At 46.1% G+C, this 16,147-nt stretch overlaps 1 protein-coding gene across 1 annotated transcript in view; it reads right to left on the bottom strand.

The window, feature by feature from the left end:
• The window catches only part of FBXW8 (F-box and WD repeat domain containing 8), an 87,420-nt gene extending 71,594 nt beyond the window's left edge, over window positions 1-15,826 (bottom strand). Inside the window, exons 1-3 of the mRNA XM_054392578.1 lie at window positions 15,524-15,826; window positions 12,264-12,368; window positions 1,361-1,525 (exon numbers count right to left, since the gene is read on the bottom strand). Of these exons, the coding sequence (XP_054248553.1) occupies window positions 1,361-1,525; window positions 12,264-12,368; window positions 15,524-15,826 (573 nt within the window). The remainder of the gene's footprint in view (window positions 1-1,360; window positions 1,526-12,263; window positions 12,369-15,523) is intronic.
• Between the last annotated feature and the right edge of the window lie 321 nt (window positions 15,827-16,147).

Below are 16,147 nucleotides of genomic sequence, written 5' to 3'. Positions count from 1 at the left end.
GCTAGGGCCATGGACAAGTTGCACTGGAGCTGAGAGCAAACACATCTATTTTATGCTTGCTGATGGACTTTTTACAGACAGGAGCTAGCACTCTTCATTACCATTCACAAAGTACAGAAACAAGCAGCAGGACAAACAAAGGGATTCTGCCCCTCTGCTCTGCTGAGACCCCACCTGCAGCACTGCCTCCAGTTCTGGTGCTCCCAGCACAGGACAGACATGGAGCTCTTGAGACATGTCCAGAGGAGGCCACAAAGATGATCAGAGGGCTGAAGAACCTCCCCTATGAGGACAGGATGGGAGAGTTGGGGCTGTTCAGCCTGGAGAAGAGAAGGCTCCAGGGACACCTTAGAGCAGTCTTCCAGGACCTGAAGGGGGCTACAGGAAAGCTGGGGAGGGACTTTTGACAAGGACTGGGAGTGACAGGATGAGGGGCAATGGATTGAAGCTTGAGAAGGGCAGATTTAGATTGGAGATTGGAAAGAAATTCTTTCCAGTGAGGGTGGTGAGACACTGGAACAGGTTGCCCAGGAAGGCTGTGAAGTCCCCCTCCCTGCAGGTATTCAAGGCCAGGTTGGATGAGGCCTTGAGCAACCTGGGCTGGTGGAAGGTGTCCCTGCCCATAGCAGGGGATTGGAACAGATAATCTTTAAGGTCCCTTCCAACCCCAACCATTCTATGAATCTATGAATCATCACAATAACTACAAGAATTACTGCTTTCACCTCTGAAGAGCTCAGCATGCAGCCAGGGACCATCAAGTGCTGTTGATGGGGGATATGGTTAGGAGGAAGGTCACATCTCTCCAGCCCTTTTAGAAGGGGTTAAAAGCACCATTTATCTTTTTAAAAAATTATTTATTATTTTTAACTAAATCAGTGCTGAAATTTAAACTATGCAGAAGGTCTCCAAAAGTACCTGGAAGTCTTCAAGAATTGGTGTGGCCCCACTGCTGGGGAAGACAAAGAACTGAACTGGTTTTGTGGACATGGAGATGTTGGGTAGAAGGCTGGAACTGATGATCTTAGAGGTCTTTTCCAACCTTCACCATTCTATGGTGCTATGAGGGAAGGAGAATCACCTTAAAGGCTGATTCTTGTTATCAAGGGCTGGCTGATGTACAAACATGTACAGCCATGTAGCAGAAGAACAAACAGAAAGACTCCTAGAAGTGATCAGTCGCTAGGGAAAAGGAGATCACAGCCAGGGCTAAATCCCATCAATCCTTCAGCAGCTTTCCCCTTTCAGCTGGCAAAAATCTGCTGCAATCCTAAAGCCCAGAGGTTTCACTGCCCCTCATTCCAACCAGGTTCCCATTTGGCAGCATCATCTGGATCCCATTAAAGAAGTTTCCTTTCACCTTCCAGTTGGTGGTCAAAGTGCGCTCCCTGGCATGGCAGTTCCTGAGGGCCAGCTTCCAGGAGGAATGGTCAGAGATGCTGGTACCCAGCAGGTAGCCTTCCTGCTGGCACAACTGGTACCACAGCACTTCATCTTCTGCAAGCACTTTCCATGTCCTGCTGACCTAGAATCACAAACACAGAGTGATAGGTTGGAAGGGACCCCAAAGATCATCTGGTCCAAACTTTCTAGGTCACAGTGCAGCTGAAATGAGCTGACCTAGCACCCTGTCAAGCTGAGGCTCAAAACTGTGCAGTGCAGGGGACTCCACTGCTTCCCTTGGGAGATGGTTACAATGTTCAACTGTTATCATGGGCAAACATTTCCTTCTGCAATCCAATGGGAAAGTCCCCAGCAGTAACTTGCCCCTATCACCCCATGTCTTCTCCATGGGACTCCTTGTACAAAGAGTATCCATCCTCCTGGTAGCCACCCATTATGGACTGGTCCCTGGTGATAAGGTCTCCCCTAAGCCTTCTCTTCTCCAAGCTGAACAAACCCAGCTCTCAGCCCTTCCTCAATGGTAGGGCTTCCAGTCTTCTGATCACTGTGGGGGCCCTTCTCTGGACACTGGCAAGCTTACACACATCCTTTCTGTAATGAAAGTTTTCTGTGAGAAATCCAAGTTTTATATGGATATTTCTCTCAAAAGCAGAAAGTTCTAAGTAAAAATTAGATTTTGTATAAAATGATTTAAATGAGGTCTGAAATACTAACAGATAAATCAATAAAGGCCTGCACTGAGACTAAACTCTTAGCTAAACAAATATATTTGTCCAGCCTTTATACTACTGAGAGTATAAAACCTCAAACTTTTACCAAAATGCTTGTTTTCTGCGATTTCTTTCAGAAATAATGGAGTTTTACTCTGCTAAAACTCCAAAAACCACTGACACCAGTGTTTAGTGGCCACACTGCCAAGCTCAGATGGAGAGATCTGGGATTGTTCAGCCTGGAGAAAAGAAGGCTCCAGGGAGACCTTAGAGCAGCCTTCCAGGACCTGAAGGGACTCCAGGAGATATGGAGAGGGACTTTTGACAAAGGCTTGTAGTGACAGGATGAGGGGCAATGGATTGAAGATGGAGGAGGGAGATTAGGAAGAAATTCTTTCCAGTGAGGGTGATGAGACACTGGAACAGGTTGCCCAGGGAGGTTGTGGATGCCCCCTCCCTGCAGGTGTTCAAGGCCAGGCTGGATGAGGTCTTGAGCAACCTGTTCCAGTGGGAGGTGTCCCTGCCAATGGCAGGGTACTTTGAACTAGATGATTTTTAAGGTCCCTTCCAACCCAAACCATTCCATGAATCTATGAAACTGAAATATCAGTGTATTAGAAAATGCTGAAGGGCAAAGAAGCCAGAAAACAATTAAGAAGCACTGTAAGGTTAGAACAAAAATATAAATTTATTTTCCTATTTGTGACTGAGAAAGCCTCTCAGATCACAGCACCATATCCCTAAAGTCCTACTGACAATGCCTGATTAGGTCTATGACATTAGTCATTTATGACCTATTGTATTACAGTATGCATAAATAGGAATGAATTATTAAGTTTTTCAAGCAGCCTCAAGTTGCTGTCCACTGCAGAGAGAACAGCTTCATCATAATCAATTGTGGGCTCAGAATTAAAGATTCAAGAGGTAAGAGCCAACTCAAGTAGGATTTGTTCTCTGTAATTCTTAATTTAAAAACAAGGATGCAGCCAATGAAAGCTGCTGCTGCTGAGAGCAGCAATCAATTGTATTCTGCTTCCAAAAGATCAAAAAAAGCCTTCTTAGGCTGACATCACTTTTTCAACTTCCAATTAAGCACCTAATGTCTGTTTCAGTCCCAGGAATCTTGGTCTCTCATGGATACAAGCTCTCACAAGACTATCTTGCTGTCTTTCCTTGCCCTCCCTTCCATAGTTAGACATAACATGGCACAGGGGGTAAAAGATGAATTATGACTTGCTCTCCAGTTTAGAAGATCAACCTCCTTTGTATTTGATCCTTGAAACACTTCAGACTTCTTAACCCCACAGATTTCAAACACAAAGGCTTCATGAGCCAGCAATGGGTCCTTGCAGCCCAGAAGGCCAATGGCAACCTGGGCTGCATCCAAAGCAGTGTGGCCAGAGATGGAGAGAGGAGATCCTGCCCCTCTCTGCTCTGACCTCACCTGCAGTGCTGTGTCCAGCTGTGGGACCCCCAACACAAGAGAGACATGGACCTGATGGAGAGGGTCCAGAGGAGGCCACACAGATGATCAGAGGGCTGGAGCAGCTCTGCTCTGGGGAGAGTTGGGGCTGTTCAGCCTGGAGAAGAGAAGGCTCCAGGGAGGCCTTAGAGCTGCATTTCAATGCCTGAAGAGGACCTACAGGAAGGCTGGGGAGGGACTGTGGGGATAGGAGGAAGGACAATGGTTTGAAACTGGAGCAGGGCAGACTTAGGTTGGACATCAGGAGGAAATTCTGCACAATGAGGGTGCACAGGGGAGACACTGGAACAGGTTGCCCCATCCCTGGAAACATTCAAGATCAGCCTTGATGTGTCCCTGAGAAGCCTGCTCTAGTTGGGGGTGTCCCTGCTGCCTGTAGGGGGTTGGGCAAGATGACCTTTGAGGGTCCCTTCCAACCCAATGCAATCTATGAGTACTGACAGAGTTGCTTTTTGGTGGCACAGATTTGCAAGAAGTCCACACAGAACACAAGTTACTGGAGCAACAAAATGTGCAGTGAGGCTTAGGGAGAGGTTAGGAAAACAAGAGACACTTACATAAATCAGAGTTTGTAACATGATCTCTACAACTGCACATGAGATGACTTGGAAGAGTGCATCAAATACATCATCAGGCCAAGACTAACTAATCAGCCCAACCAAAACACCCCCAACACTGCAGGGAGATAGCAGCTACGGTTCACAGAGCACCCATCAACAAAAACCCTGTGTCTTCCAGGACTCCTTGGGTCACAGTAAGTGCAAAAACATTTAGGAGATAGAGGCCCAAACTTCCTTGCAAGCCATATAGCTCCCAAACAGCAGGACAGCTTGCTTTGCTATGGACAGCACAGATCTGCCCCTGAAAACTTGAGGAAGCTTCTAGCAATCTTTTATGCTGTTCTGCCTATTGGTAGTAGCATATCACTACTGCTCTCAAAACCCAACATCCCAGCAGGAAGCAAGAACTCTGTCACAACACACAACTCATGACCTGTTTCTTCCAAGGGAAGGACAGGAAAAAAGACATAGGAAAAAAGACATAGAACAGTTTGGGTTGGAAGGGACCTTCAAGATCATCTAGGTCCAACCTCACTTGATACCTTTCACGAAGCATGGTTGCTCAAGGCCAGATCCAACCTCACTTTGAACATTGCTAGGCTTGCAGTCTCTACAACTTTCTCTGTGCAATCTGTTCCAGTGCCTCACCACCCCCATGGGGTAGAATTTCCTCCTAATGTCTAATCTAAATCCATCTTCTTCCAGTTTGAAGCCACTGTCCCCCATCCTGTCCCTACAGGCCTTTGCAAACAGCCTAGTTCTCCTGTAGCCCCCTTCAGGTATTGGAAGGCTGCTCTTCTCCAGAACCTTCTCTTCTCCAGGCTGAACAGCCCCAACTTTCCCATCCTGTCCCCATAGGAGAAGTTTCTAATAACAGATAAAAACTGGGGGTGGACTGAGTGACCTGTCTATGTTGGTGAGATTTGGTACTTACAGAAGGTCAGCTCTCAAACAGGAACAGCCCAGGCCAGCAGAGCTAACGCCCCAGTTATCCAGTTCAAACCAGCAGACAATTCCATCCCCAAAGAAAACAATTGGGATAGGGCAATCACAATGCTTCAGGAATTACAGAAGCAGCCCAGAGTCTTCTCATAGAATCACAGAATTGTTTTGATTGGAAAAGACCTCCAAGATCATTCAGTCCAACCATCAACCTGACAACACCATGGCCACTAAACCATGTCCCAAAGGGCCATCTCCACATGTTACTTGAACACCTCCAGGGATGGGGACCCCACCACCTCCCTGGGGCAGCCTGTTCCAATGTCTGACCACTCTTGCAGAAAACAAATTTTTCTTAATCTCCAACCTAAACCTCCCCTGGCACAATTTCAGGCCATTTCCTCTCCTTCTATCACCTGAGACTAGGGAAAAGGGACCAACCCCCACCTCACTGCAATCTCCTTTCAGGGAGTCATAGAGAGCAATGAGGTCTCCCTTCAGCCTCCTCTTCTCCAGACTAAACAACCCCAGTTCCCTTAGCTGCTCCTCACCAGCCCTGTTCTCCAGACCCCTCACTATCTTCATTGCCCTTCTCTGGACACACTCCAGCATCTCAATGTCCTCTAGCATTAGCCACCCCCCAGCAATCAAAAACCAGTGCTTAATGTTCCTGTCCCTCCAGGGACACCCTCAGGAAGTGCAAAACAAAAGCAAAAAGCAAAACAGGCAATCCAAAATTCAAACCTTTAACAGTTTAGTGGGGAATTTGCTCTCAATTTGATTTTAAAGTAATATAAATCCATCTTAAGGGAAAAAAAAAAAAACAACACAACCAAAAAACCCCAACCCTATCCCACCCAGCTTTTTTGCTGACCCACACAAAAAAAGCAGCTGTTCTGCAGGAGTCCTGCACCCTGGCCAAGCGTGGTCAACAGTAACAGCACCTCTGCCCCCCCTCCTGTAACAGCAGCATGTTTCTGCTGACATTTGGGGGACAGTCTAAGGCACAAGCAGAAGTAAACAAAGCCAAAGTAGGCCAACTTCTGCCTTGCTTTTAAGAAAGAAAAAAAAAAATCAAAAGCAAGCAAAACACACACCTTTGGAGTCTGCCAAAATAGACAACGTTGGACAGACCCTGCTAGCTTCAAGGTCTTAAAAGCATTTTAGAGAGACAGTAAAAAAAAAAAAAAACAAAAAAACCAAACCCCAAAAAACAAAAGAGGAGGACTACATAAAATGTAGACTGCCTTTTCAACTTCCAGGAACAAATACTGAAGGAGAATAAAGATCCCAGCCTATTAGGATTTTTTTTTTTTAATCAAATTACATGGAATCCTGCTGCTTTACAAGCAGGAATTTCCAAAGGGTCCCTAACACAGCCTTCCCTTAGCACACCAAAACTGGCATGCCAAGCCCTTGTAAAAGCCCCACTGAGCAAGCCTCAGCTGCAAGAAAGCTCTAATAAAAGAGTCTCAAGCATTTCACTTTACAGCACCACTGTGAGCTGCTGCATTAAACCCAGCCATTGGCTTCAAGTCAGCTTTATTAGATCTGCCTGCTTGGAGTTTCAGGTGAGGCCCTGAAAGCCAGAGCCTTATGGCTTTATTTATCTGCATGGAGAGCAGTGGAGATGTGTAAAGCTCTCATTAAACCATGAACATAATTATTTCCACATCTACTACACAGAAACTCCAACTAGGATCAATGACAACATCTTACAGGGTTGTTTATAGATTTAGAGTCTCCAATTTAATTTTCTCTTTAGTGTTCCTATTACTTTTTTATTACAGTTCTCAACTGGTTGCAGTAAAGAAACTTTGGTTTCCCCTGAGCTCCACATTGGAATAGTTTTAGATCTTATAGCTCAGCAAGTAATAATGTTTTGAAGGACTTCAAAAGCTTGCACTGACAGGTTTTGCTGTTTGGTTTTGCCTTTAGGGAATTCTTTTTTTATTCTAAACCATCCCCTCCACCCCCCAACCCCCAGTTCTTCCATCAAATCCTAAATTTCTTCTAATCCAATGTAAATCAACTGGCTCAAATCCTAATGGAGTTTTATTCATCCCTCTCCATCTGATAACTGTCTTTGTTTCATCAGGTTGATTTTCTTCCATGGACACAGAGAGTCAAGGTTCATCTGGATTTTCAATTCAGCACAATCCATAGAGCCAAGCAGGGTTTTCATCCAAAGCCACACCAAGTGGAAGCTGCTCATCTTTTCAGTTCATAGATCTGGGGCAGTTCTCCTGCCCCTCTACTCTGCCCTGCTGAGATTACACCTGCAATACTGTGTCCAATTTTAGGCTCCCCAATCCCAGAGAGACAGGGATCTGCTGGAGAGAGGCTATGAGCATGATGAATGGACTCGAACATCTCTGCTATGAAGAAAAACTGAGAGCTCTGGGGCTGTTTAGTCTGGAGAGGAGAAGGCTGAGAGGAGACTTTATCAATGTCTATAAATATCTGAGGGGTGGGTGTCAGAATGAAGGTGCCAGGCTCTTCTTGGTGGTGCCCAGTGATGGGACAAAGAACAACAGGGATAAACTGTAACTCAGGAAGTTCCACCTCAACATGAGGAGAAACTTCTTTGGTGTGAGGGTGCTGGAGAGCACTGGAGCATGCTGCCCAGAGAGGTTGTGGAGTCTCCTTCTCTCGAGAGATTCTGATTCTATGATTCGCAACCCACCTGGATTTGTTCCTGTGTGACTTGCCCTAGGTGATCCTGCTTTGGCAGGGGGGTTGGACTGGGTGATCTCCAGAGGTCCCTTCCAACCCCTTTCCTTCTATGACTGTACAATGTTATTTGAAGTCTCATCCTGAGCCCAGGATATCCTCATCCATCTCTTTCTCTGCTCTTTCTCTAAACCCTGAGGAATGTGGACCCCCACTTTTACCCATACACAGCCTTGCTGCAGAAGTGTGCTTGAAACCAAAGCAGATTTTCTTTTTTTACATGTATAAACACTAAAAGCCTACCAGTCTGACAATTCCAGGAGCTCTAGAGGCAAGTGTCTGAAATTCTTGATTGATGCAGGCCAATTCATTCTTAAGTTCCTAGAAACAGTCTCCCTTGCCCTAGATACATACACAATTGTGCTGCTCATCTTTTCTAAACCTTCTCTTAGATGCAAACACTAACAGTAACAGTTCAAGGCAATTTCCCATCCATCCCTCCAGAAATAAAACTGCCTTAGCACTGCCAAAATTCAGTACACACTGTTGGGAAATATTTCACACCACAAAACACCATTTATGCAGTCTCTGGTATTTACTAGAGAGCAGCAATAGCTGTAAATATACAAAGAAGTCCACAGATAAGGCATGACCTTACCAGAGAATCACAGAATGTTAAGGGTTGGATGGGACCTCCAGAGATCATTTGAGTCCAAGCCCCCTGCCAAAGCAGGATCACCCAGGGCAGGTCACACAGGAACAAATCCAGGCAGGTTTTGAAAGCCTGCAGAAGAGACTCCACAACCTCTCTGGGCAGCCTGCTCCCGGTCTCCAGCACTCTCACACCAAAGAAGTTTCTCCTCATGTTGAGGTGGAACTTCCTGAGTTACAGTTTATCCATGTTGTTCCTTGTCCCATCACTGGGCACCACCAAGAAGAGCCTGGCACCTTCATCCTGACACCCACCCCTCAGATATTTATAGACATTGATAAGGTCACCTCTCAGCCTTCTCCTCTCCAGACTAACCAGCCCCAGGGCTCTCAGTCTTTCTTCATAGCAGAGATGTTCAAGTCCCTTCATCGTCCATGTAGCTCTCTGTTGGACTGTGTCTCTCTAGAATTGGGGGGCCCAAAACTTGACACAGTATTCCAAATGTGATCTCACCAAGGCAGTGTAGAGAGAGAGGAGAGCATTCCTAGATCTGCTGGCCACACCTTTCTTGATGCACCCCAGGATGCTGTTGACTCTCTTGGCCACAAGGGCACATTGCTGTCCCATGGATAACTCACTGTCCACCAGGACTTCAATGTCTTTCTCCTTGGAGTTGCTTTCCCACAGGATGACCTCTAGTCTGTACTGGTGCCCCACCTGTACAGGTCCTCAGGCCACCAGAGAAGTAAACTGCAGTTATGTGCAGGATCAGGCCCAAATACAACTACTTCAGTGCATTTCAGTTTGTTAGACTTGTGGTGTCCCAAGTGATTGATTTTCTTCCCCCTCTACAGCATGAGGAAGGACTGGCTGTTCTCACACTGCTCACCTCCAAAATCACAAGAAAGTTGCTCACAGACAGAGACTTCTTTCAGTGGTCTGAACAGAATCAGAAGGTGCTCACAAAGCTTGCACAATGCACAGGGAAAATTCTGCCATTAGTATGGAGTGTTCTGCTGACACCTTAAATTCTGGATACCTTTCTTCATTAAATATAAACATGGGAATACTACTGTAGAATACTACTGAGTATTGCACAGCTTTTTCACAACTAATGTTTCTCATGAGAACAGCTGGACATTGGAATCATCTCCCAAGGGAAGCAGTGGATTCTCCTACACTGGACAGTTTTAAGTCTCAGCTTGACAGGGTGCTGGCCCAGCTCATGTCCACTCTACTACCATCTAGAATGGCTGGACCAGATGATCCTCAGGGTCCTTTCCAGCTTGGCACTCTGTGATTCTGTGAACAACTGTGAACCCACCAGAGCTCAGGAACTGCTGACACCATTCATTTACACACTGAACAGGGCATTCCTATTTCAACTGCCATCAGATAAGTTTGTGTTTTAGCAAAGAAAAGCTGTGGTGAAGAGGGGGGTAGAAACATCAGGGTGAAAGGTTTTCCAGAGCAGTCTGTGCTGATTGAATCTCAAAGAGGTTCTACAGTCAGGCTACTTTACTGTTAGCTGGTTACCAATTTGGCCTCAAGAACTAAGCAAACAGGTTTCCTCCAAAGGCACTCACATCCTTCCTGATGCCAACTCCACTAACTGGCCCAATTTCACTAAAATCCCAAAGTGCCTTAATAAAAAAAAAAACAAAACAACAAACCTTTCTGTGACAACCCTGTAAAGCAGCTGGGCTTTCTATTTAACAGACAAGGGCTTCCCCCTCCCCTCCTTCAAAAACAAAATCACCAAGAGAAAAATGAAAATGGCATTTATTTTTATTGCTTTTTCTTTTATTTGAACACATAAAAAGAAGCCAGCTCTGCACTAAAAGCATTGGATATTCATCTTGTTCAGAAAGCCTTGCAGAACACCAGGCATTTGCTCAGCTACCTGTCAGCTGCCACACAGGACCAAATGACTCAGGCTTGAGAAGGCAAATTAGAAACGTGAAACACCTCCTCAGTGTTAAAACACATCTTATGAACACAAGTTCAAGTTAAAAGTCAAAGTGAGCAAGCACAGAGAAAAAGAGCAGCTTTTCATCAGCCAGCCTTTTTACCCTGCCATGATGTAAACTGATCGTGCCCAAGGGAAAAAAAAAAAAAAGAGAAATAGAATAATCTTAAAGTAATCCACTTAAAAAAATGCAACCCAGTTCCATTTCAGGTGATGTGGCCTTTACTGATTTCATCTCTCTAACTCAAACAACAGAAACTTGAGCATTCTCAAAGTTTCAGTCTCCTAGAAAGTACCAAAAAATAATCCTAGAGAACTTTCCCCTCTGAAACAGAAGCCTTACAAGAGCAGTTCTTTTTCTTCTTGTTCCCACAGGGCTTTAGCAAGTCAAAGATGTAAGCAGTGATCACCTGTAGCTTTCTATGCCTTGCTGACAGTGAACATTCAAAGCCAGTTTCACTGCAGTTAGGGTATTATTCCTGTCTAGTTTACCATTCACCATAAAGCTCTGCCCTGTCTGTCACATTCCAGTGCTCACAGGTGAACATTCCCTTCTCTTACAAACATCCCAGGACCAGGTTTGAGTGTAACACAATGGTTTTGGCTAGAGTTTGGTGAAGGTGCAAGACAGGATTTGTACATAAAAGTTCAACTAAGGCCAGCCTTAGAGACTAAATAGTGTCCATGGGAGAAGCTGGCAATGAACACACACAATGTTCTTACTCTGTTTCACAGGGTAATCACTGAATGGTTTGGGTAGGATCATCTAGTTCCAACCTTCCTGCCATGGGCAGGGACACCTTCCACTAGTCCAGCTTGCTCAAGGCCTCATCCAGCCTGGCTTTGAACACCTGCAGGGAAGGGGTATCCACAACCTCCCTGGGCAACCTGATCCAGTGTCTCACTACCCTCATTAGAAAGAATTTCTTCCTAATCTCCAGTCTAAATCTGCTCTCCTCAAGCTTCAATCCATTGTCTGTTGTCCTATCACTCCAGGCCCTTGTAAAACATCCCACCCCAAATCTCCTGTAGCCCCTTCAGGTGCTGGAAGGCTGCTCTAAGGTCTCCCTGGAGCCTTCTCTTCTCCAGGTTGAACAATCAACACTTGCCAATTAAGTTTTCTTTGAAGACTCATTCAGAGAGGAGGGTCATCATTCAATATGAGAAGAAAGGAGAAAAAGAGAGGCAATAGTGTGGGCTGAACAATTCTAAGAGCAGTCAGGTGTGTGAGGAAGTGTTTCAAGTCAGGAAAGCTACTTGAAGAGACAGGCAGTTCACAACTACACATAAATTATGGACCATGCTGAAAGCATGACCTTAAATTATGGCAGGGGAGTTGGAACTAGAAGGTCTTTAGGATCCCTTCCAACTCAAACTATTCTATGAATCTATCTATGAAAATATAAACCTCTGGCAGGGCAGAGAGGAGAAAAATCAGTGTCAAATTTAAGTATTTACCTCACACTAAATTACTGCAGACGAAAGCTTACTGCTCAAATTTCTCTGCTTCAAGTGGGAGGAACAGCTTTGTTGCCATGCCCCAGCACAGCAAAGTTCTGAACATTGCAGCAAGACACTCACTTGTTCCTAAATAGGTCCACTTGTAGTTAAAGATCTTTGCAAGTATTTATTTTCTATTTTAAGGCTTCACTTTTGCCCAAGCCACAAATGTTTTATTTTACTCTATTCAACTGCAAGCCATAACCCAGCTGATTTTGGTTTTGCAACAGTCAGCTTTGCAAGTGTTTCCAGTAAGCAACAGAACAACCAGCTGAGCTACCACACATCTTCCCTTGTATCTTGCCTGTTTCTTGAGAATTTCTGCCAATTTTAGGTGGTATCAAAGAAGCAAAGTGTCAGCAGCACTTACCTGAGCACACCTTCCCAATTCAGTCTTGCCCAGGTACTGAAATATCTTCAGTGCTAGTTCATAAGGCAGCTGGACATCAAAGAAAGGAACCTCATTTATTTCATTCTGAAACAGAAAAAAAAAAAAAATCACTATTATTTGTTAGGCTTCTTTAAGGCACAGATAGATATCAAGCAAAGCTACAAGCCAGTATGAATTAAGAATTAGCATCCTCAATGTAATAAAAAAGGCAGAATTCTCCCTCTCCTTCCCATAACAGCCCATCAGACAGCCCATGCTGGCATGAAGGTACCCAAGCTACTCTTTGCTCTCTCCAAGACATCAGGTAAAGGGTACCAGAAGACTAAACTGAGCTAAGAAGCAAATTGAGGAGGACTGTAAGGCTCAGCTATAGCCAGATGACAGAGAAATGACACACAAACAGCCAGATGACACACAATCAGCTACCTGGAAAGGAGGCTGCAATAAGATGGGTGTTGGTCTCTACTCTCAAGGAACAAGCAATAGAACAGGAGGAAATGGCCTCAAGTTGCACCAGGGGAGGTTTAGTTTGGATATTAGGAAAAATTTCTTTGCTGCAAGAATGGTAAGAGATTAGAACAGGCTGCCCAGGGAGATGTTGGAATCATCATCCCTGCAGGTGCTCAAGAAAACATGTGGACATGGCACTCAGGGACGTGGTTTAATGGCCATGGTGGTGTTGGGTTGATGGTTGGACTTCATGATCTTAAAGGACTTTTCCAACCTTACTGATTCTAAAATGTAAGTCAAAATGTTTGTCTAAGGTCTCAGTGTCTAAAAGACCAAAGAAATAAGCACTCTGGAGACACAGGGTCATTAATAATCTCACTTCCAAGATTCCAAACACAGGTGATGGAAAATTAAGAAATAGTTTGATCTCAAACTGAATGAAGAGGACGCTGCAGTATGGTTCTGTCTTTCATCAGGAACACATAAACATATTTTTAACATGAAATGTGCTGAAAGCTGCTGCTTTAGCTGATTAAGTATCTCCAAAAAAGGTTAAGCCCAAAGAATCCATCATTTTAATCTCAGAGCTAATGCAGCACATTAAAAAAAGAGGAAAAATGTATCTACATAATGATTACATCTTCTGCCTGCAGTCCTCACATCAGGATTATCCCCCTTCCTCATTTCTATCTGGATATTCCAAATTTTTACACCATGCAACAGAGAAAGAGCAAAATTAGCCCACTCTGACCATTTCTATGTCGCCCATTTTGCTCTCCAGTATTTTATTTCCTTGTTTCTGGACCCCTCAGGCACTCCCAAACACCTGATCACTCTCCATTCATCCCCACGAACAAAATCAGCTGTTCAGTTAAAACCTCTTTCTATTATTCTCTGTCAGAAGGTGGGCAGATCTCAAATCAGGATCATTCACTGCCTCTTAGCACTTCTCTAGCCCTTGTTCCTTTGCAGGTCTCTTTCACTGCTCCTTGCTCATTTAAACATGAGCCCTTTGCAGTACCAATGTAGAAACAAAATTCAGGTTATTTAAAGTAGAGATACACAAGAAAACTATTGCATAATGTGGTTGTGTGGAAGTTTTTAATGCAAAAGATATTCTACACTAGGTAAGTGTTTGGGCAGCACAAACATGGGCAACGTTCCCATTAGGTCTCTTTAGCAAAACAGCTAAAAGCAGTTTATAAACATTGGAACCTTGCGCTCATTCTAATGTTACTAAAACCAGGACCTGCAGCCAACCTTCGTGCTCCCCTCCCTCCCTGTCCACAATTTCCCTGCACAAACAGATCCTTTTCCTTTCCCTCTGCCTGAGGACCACTGGCTCCACTCCCTGCTGTGGATTTGCATGGAGATTGTTTGCTTTCCTGTGATTTATATTACATCTATTTCCAAAGGGGACACCAAAGAAAAATAGAAAAGGAACTCCGAGAGCACATCTCCATGGCCACATGCAGACAGAGCCCAAGCTGGCCAGATGTGAAGCAGCTCAGATCCAGGAGCCACACAACCATTTTGGAGCAAAGAGCTGCCCAAACAAATAAGATGAGCCATTCGGCAAGGCTTATTAGCTCCAGGCTTATGAGCTCAGGCACAGCACCACTACAAAGAGACTGCTTCCAAATTGGAGTTGATTCACATCCAACCAGCAGAACCTGGACTGTCTACATGCACCCAAAGGTATCATCAGAAGGACACACTGCCTACAAACACAACAATTGAGACTGAGAGCTGTCTCATGAAAAAATGAGGGGGGAGGATAAAATCCAAACCCCAGCTACACAGATTTTTTGAACTACCCTGTAAGAGTATTTACAGTCAAACCAACCATGAGCCTGTGACAAAGCACAAGCACCAGCTCACGCCAATTCCATTCTAACGCACTCTTAAAAGTAGAGACAGATCAAGGTCTTCCCTTCCTGCACCCCAAAAATTCACCCAGCTTGGCTTGAGCACAGTGCTCACTGCTGCAAACAAAGCCATAACGTGAAGTCAGCACCAGCCCATCTCAAAGTCTACTGGAACAAATCCAGAACTCAAATACTACCATCCCCTCTGAGACAGACTTGGGCTCCTATGTGCTAATGGAGCACTAATTCTGTAAATGGATTAATTTGTGCCTTGCAGATAGAAATTTAATCTGCTCCTTTTAATTTATTTATTTTTAAGCAAAGAGTAATTAGTCACCGTTAGGTTAGTGAGGAGCACGAAAGTGGGTTTCCCCCAAGTTTTCCTACACTGTAAATAAAAATCTCTATTGCATTTAGAGGATTTACCAAAATAATTTTTATCCGATTCAGAACTGTATTTAACTCTGTTTCCAAATTAACTCCTTTATTTAAAGAAGTAAAACTGGTTTTGTTACTACGCTGCTGTGTCACAAGGCACGACACCTTCAATTATTGCACCTGCATCCAACAGTGTCAATAGGCGAGAAAATATTTCTTAAGAGAAAAAAAAAAACATAAGCAAGAGTAGATTTGGGAGGATTAAAGCCTAGTAAGACATAATGTATTCAGATGCTGAGGTTATGAAGAAGCTCACAGGAACCCCAACCTCGGTGCCTCCCTTTCTCGCCCCATCCCAGAGCCGAGGCACAGAGGAACCTTCCCTCCGTTCCTGTTAAAGCGGCCGCAACGCTGCCCCAGCTGAGCCTCCACAGCTCCGACCCGCGCCGGCCCCTTCCCTCTTCGGCCCGGCCTTTGCCCCGCGGCGAAGCGCCAGGCCTGCCACAGCCCACAGAGCGCGACCCCGGGCCCGCGCAGCCCTACCAAGTCCCGGATGAGCTGCCCCAATAGATCGTCGCTGCCGTCGCCGCCTCCGTCCCCCGCGGGCTCCTCGGCGGGGCGGGCAGGCGACGGGCTGCGGCGGGCCGGGGCGGGCTGGGAGCCGCCGTCCAGCAGGCCGCGAGCCAGCGCCAGGTAGCCCGGCTCGGCCGGCTCCGAGCTGCTGCTGCTCTCGGGCTTCGCCGCGGGCTCCGCTACCACCTCCCGCCGCCGCCGCTTCGCGCCCCCCGCCAGCTCCTCCCGCCAGCGGCGACGGAACAGCTCCAGCTCCGCCGAGACCCCGGCCATGGCGGCGGGGCCGGGGCCGGGCCCGGCCCAGCCTCCCTCCGGCCCGGCCCGGCCCGGAAACCGCCCCCCGCGCCCTCGCGTTCCGCCGCGCGAAGGTTCCTACTGCCGCTGGGGCCGGCCCTAAGGGGCTGCCGGCAGCCATCTTGACGGCCCGGGTCAGGTGTGAGAGCTGGGGCGGCCTGGTTGCGTCGGGCACACGAGGGGCGGCAGGGAGGGCGAGGGGCCCAGGTGAGCATGGCCTGGCCTTGGGAAGCTGGTGGTGGCCGAGTGAAGGTACAGTCCTGTGTGTGGACACCCTGGGCCTGGGCTCTGCTGGGAAGC

The sequence above is a fragment of the Indicator indicator genome, chromosome 26 (assembly GCF_027791375.1).
Source record: "Indicator indicator isolate 239-I01 chromosome 26, UM_Iind_1.1, whole genome shotgun sequence".
In the NCBI taxonomy this organism is placed as follows: domain Eukaryota; kingdom Metazoa; phylum Chordata; class Aves; order Piciformes; family Indicatoridae; genus Indicator; species Indicator indicator.
The sequence above is the reverse complement of the archived record's forward strand: the minus strand, read 5'-3'. Positions and strand labels throughout refer to the sequence as shown.